The sequence below is a fragment of the Parasteatoda tepidariorum genome, chromosome X1 (genome assembly GCF_043381705.1).
Source record: "Parasteatoda tepidariorum isolate YZ-2023 chromosome X1, CAS_Ptep_4.0, whole genome shotgun sequence".
Lineage (NCBI taxonomy): Eukaryota > Metazoa > Arthropoda > Arachnida > Araneae > Theridiidae > Parasteatoda > Parasteatoda tepidariorum.
Genome location: NC_092214.1, coordinates 26,790,944 through 26,809,658, shown reverse-complemented (window position 1 = coordinate 26,809,658; position 18,715 = coordinate 26,790,944). Strand labels below are relative to the sequence as shown.

General features: G+C 25.3%; 1 protein-coding gene across 1 annotated transcript in view; it reads left to right on the top strand.

Moving 5' to 3' along the window:
* The window catches only part of LOC107440325 (trypsin-1), a 29,992-nt gene extending 14,241 nt beyond the window's left edge, over nucleotides 1-15,751 (top strand). The window contains exons 4-7 of the mRNA XM_016053222.4: nucleotides 4,766-4,865; nucleotides 8,374-8,554; nucleotides 10,046-10,188; nucleotides 12,983-15,751. Of these exons, the coding sequence (XP_015908708.1) occupies nucleotides 4,766-4,865; nucleotides 8,374-8,554; nucleotides 10,046-10,188; nucleotides 12,983-13,162 (604 nt within the window). The 3' untranslated portion in view covers nucleotides 13,163-15,751. The remainder of the gene's footprint in view (nucleotides 1-4,765; nucleotides 4,866-8,373; nucleotides 8,555-10,045; nucleotides 10,189-12,982) is intronic.
* Nucleotides 15,752-18,715: the final 2,964 nt, after the last annotated feature.

Here is an 18,715-nt window from a genome sequence, read left to right as displayed (position 1 = left end):
GTGGGTGATCACCTTACCAGGTCATCTACTTCCTTGCAAAATATTTTGTTTTTCAGGCCTTTAACCTGTCTTAGTATAGATATATTGATCCGCCGACTATGCTACTCCCAACAATAAAAATGTTTTATGTACTTAGCAAAGTTGAATTTTTTGTGAAATATTCCAGCAAAATAGTCTGTGGCATTATGTTTATGATTAGCTAGATTTATTTTAGCATATGCAACTAAATGAAAAGTTGCCTGAAATTGTATGCATACTTGAATTCAAACAAACATTAAGTTTGAAAGAAAAGAACTGAAATTGAGTATTATCCAAGTAATAACATTCGGAGGTTCCATTCAACAACACCAGTTTGAAACCTTAGCCATGTTTGTTCAAATAATATATTATTAGTGAATGACCATTCATTGTTGTCTGCTTACTTAAGATAAACATTCAAGGTGAACTCTTAAAATAGAAAATAACACATTTCGTATTTTTTTTTTCGATTAAAAATGGTTCCATAAATTAACCAATGCTCTGAAATTTTTCATGTGCTTTAATTCCCTATTTAAGAAAATTCACAAATTATAAAGCATTAACATACATTTTATACTTTAGTTAGTAATAATTTATAGAATTTTTTATTATGTGAACAAAAAAAACTGTATAAAGAATTCAAATAAATGAATCATACTTAGTAATTAATTACCAGATAAGAAGAGATTTTAAATTGAGAAGTAATAACCAAAACAATAAACAACGGACAAAAAAATTAGAAATCTATGTTGTTGTTTCTTTTTTTTAGAGATTTCTTTTTCATTTCCATGCTTTCTAATGCTAACATATTTCTAAAAACAACTTAAAGTTTTTTGTCTAAACTGCATAGCTTTAATACATAATAATGAATTGATTTAGCGACTTGTAGTTATTTAAAATGAAATGTACAAAATATATATTCAACATCAACATCGAATATATTGAAATTTCTATTTAATTAAACGTTAAAATGATTTCTGTAAAAATGGTTTTCAGCAATCACAGATTTTATGCGTAGAAGTAGCAAAATAATTGAACCAATTAGTAAACCACCTTTGAAAGTGAAAAGAAGAAACGCAATTTAAGTAATGCTGTTTAACCAAGCGTTAACTTTGGTAGCTTTCGTGTATATAACGGTTATCTCATTTTCACGGTTTTTTTTTTAATTACTTGATCGGTTCATTTCTTCTCTGATGATATAACAGTTAAGTAATCAGATATCTGCATTAATATTGCTACGAAATATGTTGTTTATTTGCATATTAATAAGAAGTTTCAAATGATTGAATATCTTGAAAATCAATTCTCGTGCTTGGAAGTCAATTTGAAGACCTTTTTTATCAGGGGGACCGGAAAGTAATGCCGTTTCGGTGCAATTGATATTTGTTTTCGATATTTTTTTTAAAATCAGTAATGTATTCACTCTCAACAACCTTTCAATGCCGGATCGAAAATAAATCGAAATGGATTGAAAAAAAGGAGTTGGCTTTTAAGACTAGCGAATATTTTATGCGCCGAAATGACATTATTTTCCAGTCACCCTAATATATTAAAATAATTGATATAGATTTATATGATTACAGTAATACGTTTTGATATCAGTATATGATGTTGATTGTTATGTATTAAAGCTTTTCTTTGAATTAGAAATAACACATTTTAAAAAACAATAAGATAGTTTTATAACAATTAATGACTTTTAAATTTTTCAAATCTCTAGCTAACATTTTATATGCTAATTATGAAAGTTAAAAAAAATGTGAAGATGAAGAAAAGTTGTATTTCTAAATAATGAAAAGCGGTTGTGATCTTTTTTTTAATATTTAAAAAGTTATTACCAAGCTGAATTGATTGGGATTCGGCATTGTTTAGAATCTTTATGTAGGTGGAAAAATCCAATCAATCGTTAGAAAAGCTAAACAATTTTGGAAACAATTAAAATAATTATTCGTTTTACAATTCAGTTTGCGTCTAGCTAGATATAGTTAAAAATTAAAGTTCATTGGAAAGATTTAGCCAAACTAGCAATTTTTAATAGAATTAAACAATTTTTGAAGAACTTAAAATATTTACTAGTTTTAAAATCAAATTATTTCTTTCTTATGAAAAAGTATCAATCATAATTAAATTTTTGCTTTCATTTCATGTCCCTGAAATTAGGTCCTTTTTATTCTTTGATGAAAGAGCTTTTTATCATCATTAGGGTTGCATGTTTCTCGCGACCCAAATTTCTGCGAATTATTAATAATTTTTTTTCTCATATTCATGAAATTTTGAAGATATTGCAATTTGTATGAAAAATGTTAAAAATATAAGATATTTTTGTTTTTATATTTACTTACTTTTTAACAGAAATTACTTTCTTGAAGCAATTAGAACAAACAAATTTTCGGAATATTCTTGAACAAAGTTTCTGTGACATTTATACAAATATTTTATCCTGCCTAATTCGGGTGCGGATGTTTCAAATTTGAAATTAGTTTTACTCCTAAGACTGCAGATTTTTATTGACATTCTTAGACTTTTTTCTGTTGCAATGTGCAAGTCTAAAGACTAATATATATCAGAGGGTTGAAAAAATGAAGCGAAAACCTATTTGGCGAGTTAGGATTCTTCATTAGGATTAAAAATGTATAGGTACACTTGACCAGAAATGTCATCATACACCACTTGGGGTGCTTCTCTATTGGCAACTGTTCAGAAGCACACGAAGAAACAGCTCATAATAGGGAAGTACCTCTAGTGGCACCTGACGACATTACCGGGCATGGGTTCCTATGCAATTTTGATGTGCCCAACCCCCTCGAAGTTATTCGGACATTTACGGATCTCCTGTTATATATAACGTTTTTAAACTTTTACATTTCCACAAAAATAGAATAAAAGTATCATTTTAAAAAATTGTACCTTGTGGAGAGAAACCGATTGCAGATTTGAAATCAGTAATACAAAAGTGTTTATGTAAGATCTGTTAGGGCTGGTCTTGCATCAATAAGGTTCTGGGTTCGAATCCCGGTCAAGGCATGGAAGCTCTTTCACTCTCTGTACTATCTGTCCTTACTGTGGGAGCAACGTTGGCCCATCTAATTTGGTGCCCCTGAAAAAGTGGCCAAAAAAATCTGCCCTTCAGATGCCTGTATGACGAATGGTCATTCTCCAGGTGGGCATTGTGAAAAAAGATATGTTAAAAAATCTCACTCAACAGAAAAATATTTTTCCTCAGTGTTATGTAAAATAATAAACATTTAGGAGAATAAATCAGAAGCAAAATGAGGTGAAAATAGAGATAGCTCAAATTCTGTCAAGTTAGGTGGTTTTTCTACATCAAATGCTAAATTACTCAGAATACCGAGTCTCGCTAACTTGGAATAAGAACTTGCAGAAAGGAAAAATTTTGTAGCATCCTTTCAAAAACAGAAATTTTATTGAAATAAAAGGAAAGAGAAAATTCATCGACACAATGGTCTAAGAAATTTAAAAGTCCTTTCTGTTGTAAATCTGGCGGAAATGTTGGAAATCAAATACTTAGTTGATAACAAAACATTAGCCAGAATAAATCTAACAATGTACAATATTCTGAAGGAAAATTCTGTTCATTTTTGTAGAAATATTCAAAATGTTTGGAGAATTTCGGCTAATTTTGTGAATTTTGATTTCCGTGACTAACTTACAAACCTCACTATCATCGATTCAAAAGTTATAAATTCAATTATCCAATATTTAATCGAGACCATATCTTTTATCATCGAGGCATGCTGGTAGCAGTTAATTTATGATCTTTGGTAGTGATATGGGATGAGATTTGTAAAGCTCTTGCTTTCTTCTTTGAAAATATGAGATTTTTACAAAGAAGTACTTAGAAAGTTTCCATTTTTTTTCTTTCTTAAAATTCTTAACTTTAAGAAAATGAAGAAGTTTCTTTGAGCAACCCCTTTCGCTTGTTGACTAGTTTGTAGAAAATTTCTTAAACTGCACAAGTAGTAATAATCTGCCTAAACGCAAAGAAAATTTTGTTTTTTATTAAAATTTATCTTTAAAAAGAAAATGAAGAATAATTAAATGCAAGTAAACATTAAAATAAATGAAAAATCAAAATACAAATATTATTGCAATTAAAAATAATTAACTAAGAAAGTTAAAGTTAAAAAATAAATAAATTTAAATAATTTCTTAAAATAATCATTAAATATCAAAAAATATTAAGAAATGAAATTAATTATAATAAAAAGAGTAAAAAGATAAAGAATATTAACACAAAAAATAATTAAACTTAATAGTTTGAATTTTTTTTTTTGCGTTAGGCGTATTTTTCAGTAGGAGATGCAAATTATTTTTTATTTATAAATATGTTTTTTTTTTATTGAAATTTGAACCCCTATGTTTTCGTTTTTCACCTATATTACTCATAATTTTTCATTTTATTAGCTGTAATTGCATTTCAAGAACAGTGCGTGCTATTTCAGATAGTTTCAATGCTTTAGTAAATTTGCGTGCATTCAGCGGTCTTGCAAATACTATAAAGGTATTTCATCATCTATTGCTCTCCAATGAAATAATATGGTTGACATCAAACAATAAAAAAAAGATATGGTTTATAGTTATGAAAGCCGAAAGTCACATCAATCAATATGATATGTTTCTGAAATTTTATTCTGGGCATTAATGATTTAAAAAAATAGAAATGTGTTGTTTATTAAATTTATATTGTCTTATTAATAAAGCAACACATATTTTTTTTATCCTTTAGGGCTTTGCTATCGAATTACAGAGTTGTTGCGGCCACAACTAATTTAAAAGATGAAAATAGAATAAAGTCACTCCATGGAGGTGATTATCAAATCCATAAGGTGAGAATATTTTCCTCTTTTTCAGTATTATAATTTGTATTTAATAATTAATTAAAATTCAAATAATTTAAATCTTTAAGAAATGAATTGAGAAAGCATTATCATTTATAAAACATACACATANATTTTATATGTTATATTATATGTTATATTATATGTTATATTATATGTTATATTATATGTTATATTATATGTTATATTATATGTTATATTATATGTTATATTATATGTTATATTATATGTTATATTATATGTTATATTATATGTTATATTATATGTTATATTATATGTTATATTATATGTTATATTATATGTTATATTATATGTTATATTATATGTTATATTATATGTTATATTATATGTTATATTATATGTTATATTATATGTTATATTATATGTTATATTATATGTTATATTATATGTTATATTATATGTTATATTATATGTTATATTATATGTTATATTATATGTTATATTATATGTTATATTATATGTTATATTATATGTTATATTATATGTTATATTATATGTTATATTATATGTTATATTATATGTTATATTATATGTTATATTATATGTTATATTATATGTTATATTATATGTTATATTATATGTTATATTATATGTTATATTATATGTTATATTATATGTTATATTATATGTTATATTATATGTTATATTATATGTTATATTATATGTTATATTATATGTTATATTATATGTTATATTATATGTTATATTATATGTTATATTATATGTTATATTATATGTTATATTATATGTTATATTATATGTTATATTATATGTTATATTATATGTTATATTATATGTTATATTATATGTTATATTATATGTTATATTATATGTTATATTATATGTTATATTATATGTTATATTATATGTTATATTATATGTTATATTATATGTTATATTATATGTTATATTATATGTTATATTATATGTTATATTATATGTTATATTATATGTTATATTATATGTTATATTATATGTTATATTATATGTTATATTATATGTTATATTATATGTTATATTATATGTTATATTATATGTTATATTATATGTTATATTATATGTTATATTATATGTTATATTATATGTTATATTATATGTTATATTATATGTTATATTATATGTTATATTATATGTTATATTATATGTTATATTATATGTTATATTATATGTTATATTATATGTTATATTATATGTTATATTATATGTTATATTATATGTTATATTATATGTTATATTATATGTTATATTATATGTTATATTATATGTTATATTATATGTTATATTATATGTTATATTATATGTTATATTATATGTTATATTATATGTTATATTATATGTTATATTATATGTTATATTATATGTTATATTATATGTTATATTATATGTTATATTATATGTTATATTATATGTTATATTATATGTTATATTATATGTTATATTATATGTTATATTATATGTTATATTATATGTTATATTATATGTTATATTATATGTTATATTATATGTTATATTATATGTTATATTATATGTTATATTATATGTTATATTATATGTTATATTATATGTTATATTATATGTTATATTATATGTTATATTATATGTTATATTATATGTTATATTATATGTTATATTATATGTTATATTATATGTTATATTATATGTTATATTATATGTTATATTATATGTTATATTATATGTTATATTATATGTTATATTATATGTTATATTATATGTTATATTATATGTTATATTATATGTTATATTATATGTTATATTATATGTTATATTATATGTTATATTATATGTTATATTATATGTTATATTATATGTTATATTATATGTTATATTATATGTTATATTATATGTTATATTATATGTTATATTATATGTTATATTATATGTTATATTATATGTTATATTATATGTTATATTATATGTTATATTATATGTTATATTATATGTTATATTATATGTTATATTATATGTTATATTATATGTTATATTATATGTTATATTATATGTTATATTATATGTTATATTATATGTTATATTATATGTTATATTATATGTTATATTATATGTTATATTATATGTTATATTATATGTTATATTATATGTTATATTATATGTTATATTATATGTTATATTATATGTTATATTATATGTTATATTATATGTTATATTATATGTTATATTATATGTTATATTATATGTTATATTATATGTTATATTATATGTTATATTATATGTTATATTATATGTTATATTATATGTTATATTATATGTTATATTATATTATATTTATATTTAATGTCTACGGTAACATTCAACTTTTATAGTTAATTTTGCGGCAAAAGTACTGTAGATGAGCATCAAGAGAAGGCCATTGCAGCTTTCTTTTTAATTATTATGACGCCACGATCGTATAGCTTACATGCTAACATTTCCTTTTTTGGGAATTGTAGGACCGTTTATAATTTATAGACGCAACGGTGTTGTCAGTTCATTTGCTAGTCAAGCAAGTTTCCCGTGTTTAATTCTAAGGATTGAGTGCTCAAACTCGTTTTGTTTTATGTTGTATTTCCTAATCAATTGTGTTAAGTAATATGTTGCATTAGGCCAAATGCTTTTGATAAAATTTGTATTCTCAGTCAAGTGGAGGTAGCAATTCTTTTCATTTAACGAAATGTTTGCTTGGAGCATTTCCCAGGAAACGGTTTTATCAATAACAAAGTAAATGTTTGCATTTCGGATTCACTTTTTACACTTCACTTCACTTTATTCACTTTTATAGGTTAACTTGGGTTTTTTTATTTTAAAATGTTCTCTCGAATATCAATAGAGAATTTTTAAAATTTCATCAAATCTTAAAAAACCTGTGAAATTTCGTTTATGAAATTTGAAATTGCTTTATTTTGTACTGTTCCAATTTATCAAGATTTTTAAAAGGGCGCTATTACATCTGAGGTGGAAATAGGTAAGCTCATCATAGTAATCTCAAAAACTTTTAGAATAGAATTTTAATGCAGTTTAATAAATTTTATTATGTAGATTTTTCCATTTTATCTAATAACCTGCACACTGTAAAAGTTCTGGATCAAATAGCGGTAAAAGATCCTGGCCTCCTGAATTTCCATCCATAAATTTCCAATTTTAACGTAAAAATTCAAATTTTAATTTTTACAGTAATATTTATTAAGTTACAATGATTTTATTGTAAAATTCAAGGTACATAAATTTTTTACTATCAAAAATTTCACGGTAAAAACGGATTCCACGGTGAAGAGTACTTGTTCTCCGGATGTCAGTACTTTTATCGGGATTTTTTACAGTGTAACAAAAATTTCCTTCTCCTGTCTCCGCGTAATGATGTGTTCAAAATATTATCTCAAAACGTAATACGTATTTTATTTAAGTAAAATTCGTGTTCTAAACTATGAAAGTATATATTTTTATTAATTTCATTTAATTTCAGGTTGTTGATGTTCAGATTCATGATTCTTTTGATATGTTTCGTTTCCGAAATGATATAGCACTAATCCGAGTTGACCCTCCGTTTGAATTTAGTAACAAAGTTCAAGCTATATCTTTACCATCTTCTGGTCATCGAGCTTCAGGGATTGCTTATGCTTCTGGTTGGGGATTGACTCAAGAAGGTAAATTAATATCATTACAAAATATCACATAAAATATTTAAAAAAATTGTAATGTAAGAAAATAATTACTTCCTTAGTTCCTTAGCCATATTATAATTTTTTTACTGCCTGGATATGAAATATTTTTTTTTATTTCCAATGGCAGACATGAAAGACAAATTTGTAGCCAAGAACAATATAAAGAAAGAACAAAAAACGGAAACAAGAGCTACAAAAATAAAGAGTCTACAGGTCTGTAATAATGCATCTCGCCCGCCACCAATATCGTTTCCACAAGGGCCCAGGAGGAAGTGCAGGGCAATGTCTTAGATGGTTAGCGTCCATTTCTTCTTGTTGGTTACATAATGGACAAAGGGGGCTTGAAAAGATTTTAATTTTATACAGGTGTTTTGATAAACAGTCATGGCCAGTGGCGAGGCGAAAAAGGGCCACAGATTTTTNTATATATATAAGAGATTTGTTTCGATGCTATAAATAGTAATCGTCAGAAGTTCTAAAAGGCATCGATGATGCTTATAGCAGCGAAAACTCGAGAAAAATTCCGTTTCTTCAATCCAAAAATCAATCCGTTTCTTCATTCCTCGAGAAAAATTCCGTTTCTTTAATCCAAAAAAGAATGCAAAATTTAATTTATTTATTTCTTATAATCTTAATTTGAAAAAGGAGTGTTAATCTTTTTAAAAATTATAACTTATATTATCCCTATATGTTGAAATATAATTTACATTTTCCCTCAATTTTTTTTAATAATGATTATTCTTAAGTGATAATATCTTTTTATTTTAAATAGACTATTTTTCAGGATATTGAATCACCTTAATGTAATTTTATAATAATATTAAATTATTGCTAGTAGATGTTAAATGTTAGACAAGGGTATTAAGATATAAGAAGTCAAATCACTGTAAAAAATTCCGGATCAAATTACGGTATATAGTACCGGAACTTTGGGTGCATGTTCTGTATAATCCCTTTTTAACGTAAAATCCATTTTTCCCTAAATTTTATAGTAATATTAATTTTACTGGACTGGTTCAGTGATCTTACGGTAATTATTACAATAAAAATTATGGCATATTAATTTTTTTCTTCCGTACTATATCTGAAATCGGTAAAAATGAATTTACCGTAAAAGTACCGGCACTTAGAGTGGCGGTACTTTTTACCATAATTTGATCAGAAATTTTTTTACAATAAATTGTGAACATTATAAAAAAGATACTTTTACCTAAAATAACGTTACCAGGATTTGAGTTTAACCAACATTAAGGCTAAAGGCCTTAAAAACTGAATCATAATTATTTCGTTCTTAAATCAAACAATATTTTACATCAAGAAAATTATAACTTATAAAGCGATTTTTTAATGCAAATAAATTTTTGTGTTTTCATGCATTATTATTTAAAGGTATCAGAAAAAGTTATATTTTTATGTGTAAAATTATAGTATTATCTGATAAGATTTGTATAAAACAGTATGTTTATTTCTTAGGTGTTCGAGTAACACCAAGCAGACTACAAGCAGTTGAATTACCTATTGTAAATGACCATGAATGCCGCCAGGCTTATGGAGATAACTTAGCTGAAACTATGATTTGCGCCGGTTACAAACAAGGTGGAAAAAGTGTTTGTCAGGTAAATTCTTATTTTCTCTGGGTTTTAATGCTTTCATTACTAGCTCTTTATTCTCTACTTTCATTTAGATTTGTATGAACTGATTGTATTTGATTACAGATAAAACGAGTATAACTCGAGGCTGTTGTCCAGTGCAGTACCGGATACGAGTTCAATACAATAATATTGTTTTTAAAATCATACAAACTCGAGGTTATACAGAAATATTACTCCAACTTACATAAATGATCTTGGTAACCTTTTTTTATAAAATTTAGAAAATAATAAATGAAATAAGTGATAAATAAGATGAAATAATATAAATAATAAATGAAATAAGTGATAAATAAAATAAAATAATATAAATAATAAATGAAATAAGTGATAAATAAAGTAAAATAATATAAATAATAAATGAAATAAATATAATAAATGATAAATAAAGCAAAATAAATAATAAATTAAATTAAATTAAATTAAATTAAATTAAATTAAATTAAATTAAATTAAATTAAATTAAATTAAATTAAATTAAATTAAATTAAATTAAATTATAATAAAATAAAATAAAATAAAATAAAATAAAATAAAATGAAATGAAATGAAATGAAATGAAATGAAATAAAATAAAATAAAATAAAATAAAATAAAATAAAATAATGTTTTGGATGCTTAACATGCCCACGTAATGGATAGCCAACAATTTTAATTAAAAATAATATCAATCACATGGGTCTTGTGTGATTCGAAAAATGCAAAAAGAGTTGACTAATTAGAAAAAATCTATTAGAAGAGATTAAAGTTAACAACTTTTGCTAGCCTATTTCTTTCAGTTTGCAATTGAAAGTGAAATATTTTGACTTCAAATACACATTTGCTATGTGGTAGTTAAGATTGAATAATTTAAATAGTGTTTAATAAAAATAATAAATGAAAAGATATTAAATTTCCATCACTTCTTACATATTTAGGCGCAAGTGGTATCCCTAAAACTATCTATACGCTTAGAAACTTCAAAAATTAAAAAAAATCTCTCTTAAATATAAATGATGTACAGATTTATGAAACATTTATTTAATATTAAAAAATTATTAAGTATATAATGCTGATTTTAGAAAATACTTCGAAGTTCTACCTTTAATAAAAAAAACGCTTTAAATCAACGCTGTGATTCAAACCCTTAAAGGCAAGAAATAAATCAATAATGAGAAAAAACACTCTAGTTTTTTTCTAAATGAAAATCTTCATTTTCTTTTATTTTTTACTTCAAATCACTCGCAGCTTGTTAAATATACATATAGAGTGATGACATACTTTGCAGTATGTTTGAAATCGTGTGAAGATTTAATGTAAGCTACAAAATTACTTTCGAATCGTAATTCAATATTTCGACTCTTACATAAGTTACTTAGGTACTATGGCCGCTTAAAAACTACAGAATACGCATTGAAAAATATTCATTTCTTTATAAACTATTTTTTTTACTCAGATTAGGCTGTGAATATGCAAATCCAATAATAATTTAAATTTATCATTTATCTTAATATATATATATATGTATATGTATCATTATAAATTATCATTTTATCAAGATATTAGACTTTGGCAAAAATTTGAAAATGAAACATTTTGCACTTTCTGTCTTTTTAGAGTTATTTGTCTTCTTTCAGAAAAGATAATTCGGTTGCAAAATATACTTGATTCTGTTTACATTATGCTCTAAAATATATTTCAAATCATAAAAGGATTTTAAAACTAATTTGTTAATTTTCTGTCTTTTTTTATTTTTATTTCAGCGACTTCTCTTTATTTCACAATGTACCTTGAATTTAACTTTCAAAATAGTTAAGGCAAAAAACCGCAGATCTAAACTTAGTATTGTTTTGCATGACATCCGTTATGGATTTAACACTTAAAATAGCTTGAAATTTATAGTTTTAGCTTGGTGAACTAATACTAATGAAATAATGAATTTTAAATAATACAATATCAGACCATAAAAAAATTCTTTGTATAAAAAAATTCGTCACTGATATTACATTTCTTAAAATTAAGCAACAAGCTCTAATAAATTAAATATTCGAAAAACAGTATAATAGTTTTATCTATCAAGAAAGGGTACTTTTTCCCAAATGTGAATTAAGCTAACGTGAATAACATCGTGAATAAATCACAAACTATGCAAAATAAACAGTTTCGGCTCTATATTCAAGAGCCTTCCATAGTATTGAAACACAGGATAACAAAAGGAAACAGAATAAGAAAAGAAGGAAGGAGATGTAGAGAACAATTTAAACCATGATATAACGAAGAAAAAAAGAAGTCGAATCAACCAGCAATTGCTTCTATCCGAACTTGGCAAGGGAGTCATTCAGAGTCAAGGGAGTCTCAATTTAAAAACATTATTTGAAACATATTATTTCATTCCCAAATGCAAAATTTTGAATTTGTTACTGGAAAAAAACATTGATAAAAATCCTGCTAATTACAGATAATTAGAATCAATTACGCAGAATAATAGAAGAAAATAGAATAAGAAAGGAAGGAAGGAGATGTAGAAGAAAAACTTCAAGGAAGATGTTACAAAGAAAATAATAAATCGAATCAACTAGCCATCGCTTCTATCCGAACTTGGGTCATCTCATTTGAAGGCAAAGGCTCCACAACACGAGCCACCCTGCCTCAATTTAAAAATTTTATTATAAATATATTATTTTATTCTCAAATTCACCATTTTGTATTTGTAATTGGAAGAAAAACACTGATTAACATGTAGTTCAATCCTTGAAAACGTATTATTTTTTGTGTATTTTAGGGTGATTCGGGTGGACCCTTATTTCAAAAACATGGTGGTCATGATGTTTTAATTGGTGTTGTTTCATGGGGTGTTGGATGTGCAAGACCTGGTAAACCTGGAGTCTATACCGAAGTGGCTCATTATGTTGGATGGATACAGGACATCACTGGAGGCAGCAGTCGGAAGAACATTGTATAAAAATATATTGTGACATTTTCCTTTCACTAACATGCTATATTTGCGAAAAGTCATACGCACAAATGTATGAGAAGGAAATAATATTAACAAATCTGTTTTTGAGAAATCAGATTTATTTGAGTGTGAAGTTGATAGAAAGGATTTTTCCCACTAATTTTTGTTATAATTTAAGTTTTTAATTGTAAGTCTTTCATTTTTAAATTGTATGTTTTTATCATTGTTTGCAAAAGTATAAAAATAAAAAGCCGATGAAGAAGCTTAGTCCCGAACTCCGTAAAGCTTGCAATAAATAGCAAGAAGAGTTTTGGTTAAGTACAATCGCATAAATTACTGTTCTATATATGGAAACCATAAAAGGCTTCATATAGATAAAGATTTACCAATTTATATGCTAACTGTTTTACTTTATAAATTAAAGCAAGTTTTAATCATCAGTACTGCTATGATGACTCCACGGTACAATACGTTAATAAAGAACGGTTAAAGTTAAGAAAAATTGAGTTTTACATCATTGAATTTTAAATTTTCAGAAAATTAAATTTTGATGCAGTATTTTGCCTTCCAAGAATTACATCCCATTTAAGATAATTATAAAATCAGGTAGTCCTTTTAATGTTTCATCATAGTTCATTGAATTTTTATTACATATTTTTTTATTTATTAACAAAATAAAAAGAATTTACGCTGCATACTTTGTCTTCAAACATTTAAAAATTGTTTTTTTATATACATAAATTTACCCAAAATTTGAAATAAAGAGTTTTAGTATTTCTGTACAGTGGAAATGCAAAGTCAGTAAATAAACTTGATATTAACTATAAAAAAATTAGCCTAAGTAAATGATAATAACCGAAAATCCTTAAGGAAGTTTCTACATGAAAGATCTAAATGAACTGATTAACTTGAACATAAACAAATACTCTTAAAAAGCATTTTTTTAGATTAATCAAAAATGCATCATAACTGAACAGAGATATAAAAAAAGTATATATTTCAGTCCTATTACAATCACGTTTCTAGAAAAAAAGCAAAAGATGCCTGTCTCTTTTTTATTTCTTGGTAGTGAGACATGTTTGTGTCTGTCAAATAAGTATCATAATCATTTAAATGCTGCATTGATCTTCCTATTATAAAGTAACTTGGGAAAAATTTATTATTTATAGCAAAAAAACAATTTATAATACTTTTTTGGAGAAAATTCTTTTTCATTCTTTCCATGATTCATTAAAAGGAAAAAAAATAACTCATTATTTATGTCAATCAAAATTATATCACAAAACTTAATCACCGAGACAAAATCAATTTTCGCTCTTCCCATAATTCATTGTAGGAAAATGAGCTTTAGTTCTTTAGTAATTAAAAATAATTCATTTAACAAGGAAGAAAGTAGAGTTAGTTCTATATCACTTTTCTCATGCATTTTGAGAAAAACAAGTAACTAGTTAGTTAATCAAATAACTAGTAAGCTAATCATATGTTTTCACATTTATTTTCAAGGACTTAATCATTAGAGATGGAACTATAATTGAGTTATAACTCGTTTATCAAATTACTAACTTGTAACAGACCGATCACGTTAATTTTTTTTTAATTTTTAAATTCAAACTTTCAAGATACATCTGCGTTTAAATTTGCTTTCCGCCGCCTTACTTTTTTTCCCTCTTGAGTGCTAATTGCTCTTTTTGTGACTATGCTTTGTTGCTTGCTAACTATGTAACTTTTAAAATGAGTATTGATTCTAACGAAAATTTACTCCAACCTTTTTAAAGAGTTAATTTAAACAAAATGTTTCAAATCCAAATATAAATTTGACCAAGTTCTTATGCCTCCCAAGTATAATACTTGCAATTCTTCCTTAAGAAAGTTATTTCTTTTAACTTTAATGCAAATTAGGTTGCTCAAATCTGAATACATCTTTAATTGCAAATTTTTATTAAAATTATTGCTGATTTTGAAAAAAAACTGTGCTTCCACCTGTTTAGTATTAATTCGTACAAAATATTTCAAATTTAAAATTAAATTTAACCAACATCTATTTCCCCTAAATCTTTTGGTAAACATAACAGTGATTTTTATTAATCTCGCATAATTTCAGATTTTGATTGTTTTAGATAGTTTGCTTAGCGTTTGAAATATAATAAATATTACTTTAAGACACACGTGGAGCGATATCACTTTAAGAATTTCTCTGTTGATATCTTAACATATAATAACTTATTATTTTTAAAAAATTATAACCTTTTCATTGATATATTAAAATGTTGCCTTTAACAACAATAAAGCTTTATCTAAGATAATTTTAGTAGAGATTGAACTTTATCTTTTTAACTTAAACATTTGCTAAAAATCTGAAAATGTAAGTTAAACTAATCTATGTATAAAACGAATTCATAAGTTTATTTGTAAGTGCAGCTCTAACACTCTTTCAAAAAGACACGTGGAGCAAATCAAGTCACGCTTACAAATTTTCGTGTCAAATGGCCATTTATGTACAAAGAGTGTTTTAAATCGTCATATTTATGAATTAATTTATTTGTATATCTGACATATATGTACTTGTGATTGAGAATAAAAATTTTATAAAATACATCAATGTTTGATTAACTTTTAGATTATTTCTATATCCACAAATGAATGATTTCTCTACAATTTTTACATCCAGCTGACCTTAAAAACTGACTGACGATACAACGAGGAAAAAATAAGTAGTTAAATTTATTACAGATTTAAATAGGAATTTGGGACCTCCATTTAGAAAATTCACAACATATTTATTAAGGGTAGTATTTGCTGAATACTCTGTAGTATACATTTATGAGCTAACTTCCTAACGGATTGGTTCTTTTCTAACTTCAAAATATAACATTAAATATTTTTAAACAAAGAGTGTTTCCAGGATTTTGTTTAAACTCGTTTTTTTTTTTTTTTTTGCAAGATTTTTCCTTCTTGAAATTTGGTTTTCCAGAAATATTCAGTAATAATTGAAATTTTAAAAACGCAAAGATTTATTCTGCATTTTAATTGATAATGTATGCACCTTGCTTGCTTTCGTATGCTTGTTAAGGCAGAGGGGGCGATTGTTTCTGTTTTCCAGTGGCGCCATCTATGGCCAAGAATTCGACTTCTACAACACCCATTACGTCACGCCTGTTTGTAGAGCGGACGCATTCATACATCCATTCATTCATCCACAGATCGTAATTTTGACCTGAATCAGAGAACGATCAACCTCCAATTCAATACCCCCAGAGGTACTGATTTGTTATGGGAGCATGGAGGACTTTGCGACTCGGCAGATTTAACGTGCATCAGTCACCATTTTACTGCACGGAGAGTCTTCGGCCGCCGGGGTTCAAACCCACGAACTCTCGGACATGGGCCCAGCGCCTTACCGACCAGGCTATCCCGGCCCACATTTATGTACCTAAAAATATAATAAGTAGAGGGATCCGTTTTATGGAAAATAGTCAATCGAAAAATAATATCACTTATTTTCAATTTTGCATCTTCTAAAACAATGCAATGTTTTTTTGTTAAAATATGAAACTTGAACAAAGTAGGTTGAATAGTTTTTGAGAGAGTTATTTAAGAGTTAAAAAAAAAATAAATATTAAATCGAATTAATTCAAAATTTGAATTCTTTCATGAAAAGTTAAACATTTGGGCAAAAATTAGGTAATTGCAAATGTTTATACATAAAGCTACTATTTAATTTTTTTCGTAATGCTTAAATTTATTCTGTTTTCTTTAATAATGTAAAGAAATAAATAGCTCAATTCGAATTGATGAATAAATTGTTGAATGAGAAAGAATCTTGTCAGTTTCAGATCAGAAATCTTAAAGGACCTATTTATAATTCATGAGCGGAAAACAAACACAGAAACTGAGAACCTAAGAAACTAATATAGAATTGAAAACAAAGTTCAGATTTAATTACAACTATGAAAAAAAAAATTCTTCGCCGAAGAAAAAACTCTGTTCAAAACTACCATAATGTGGTAACATTTATCAAGTTTCTGGTTCTATGGGAAGACTAAATATTTTTTTAATTTTTCTCAAAAACGCCTTGGCAAAGATTTTGGTAAAATTAACAATAAAATATTTTTTTTTACTATGCTATAAAATTCTGTAATTTTATCATGATGCCTTAGTGTATGACATAAAAACCATTTATTCTGGAAAATTTACTTTTCTGTTTTGCATTGTTTACTAAATGCGTGGTAATAAGAACTATAATTTTGAAAGCCGGAACATTCCAGAAAACAATTTTCATATGAATGAATGATTTAAATACAGTATATTTTAGTCTTATTAACCAGAATTGTGTTTTTTTCGTAACAGAAATATCGTTACCATACAGTTTGGTAATTTTACCAGAATTTTTTTCTCCGTGTTATTATTCTGTTTACCTTTGCATTGTTTATATTTTCTCGCTTCTAAATAAGGCTTATGCAAAACTTATTCTAAAAGTAACTCAGACATATTTCCGAAATTTATTTAGATTAAGAACAGGTGTGGTTAAAAGATATTATGACACATTCATGATTTAATTTATAGTTTAGAAGAATGTACTTTAGAAACTTCAACAATCATTTTGCATCTTACCATAAGAGCTAGAATACATCGATTTTTACTCCAACAGTGTTTAATGTATGTATTCCAAATAAGTAAGTAAGTTTTGTTCTTTTTAGAATTATCTTATTTTTCAGCTTCCTGCTTGTGAAATTTTCATAAGGAATTAACAGTATAATGCAAATCGAATTGTACTGTTCACCTTCGCTACATTTCTGAAAACCAATGCATTCTATTATCAAAATATAATGAAAAATAAAATAAACACTTAATTTTTACATATAAGGAAGTAGAATATTTTATTAAACGTTAATAGGACTAATTAGAGAATTTCAGTAAAACAATCTTAGTTCCGTATTTTTTGCCAGGGCAAAATGTTGAATAAACCAATTACACTTGCGTCCTCCTTAATAATTATTTTGATTTTCAAATGAATTTGAGAAAAAAATATCTATTTAAATAACTTTTCTCCGATACTCTAATTCCAGTGTTTTAATAGTGTTCTAGTGTAATTAAGTGCACATGTATACAATCAGCTTCTTTTTTAAAATGCATCACCTTAAATAATATTTTGTTAAAGTTTCAAAGTTAACATTAATCATAAATTTTTAAACGGTACGCCCCTGGTGATAAATTTGCACATACAACACGCTCCAAACACTATTTTTTATTGTATGTGTTAATGTTCAAATTTTATTCGAATGGTTATAGATTTTAGTTTACACCTAGTACTTTACTTTGAATTGGGTTGAATGTACACTGAAAAAAAATTATGATCAGAGCTAACAGAATATGATAAAATTTACCGTGTTTATGGCTTATGGAAATGTCAAAAAGCATGATAATTTTACCTATGAGCTTCAGTAATGATTTTGGTAAAAGCAGCAATAGGATATTGTTTTATCGTGTTTCAAAATTAATAAAATGAGGTAGTTTTATCTTGATACCTTAGAACGTGGCATAAAAACCATTTATTCGGAT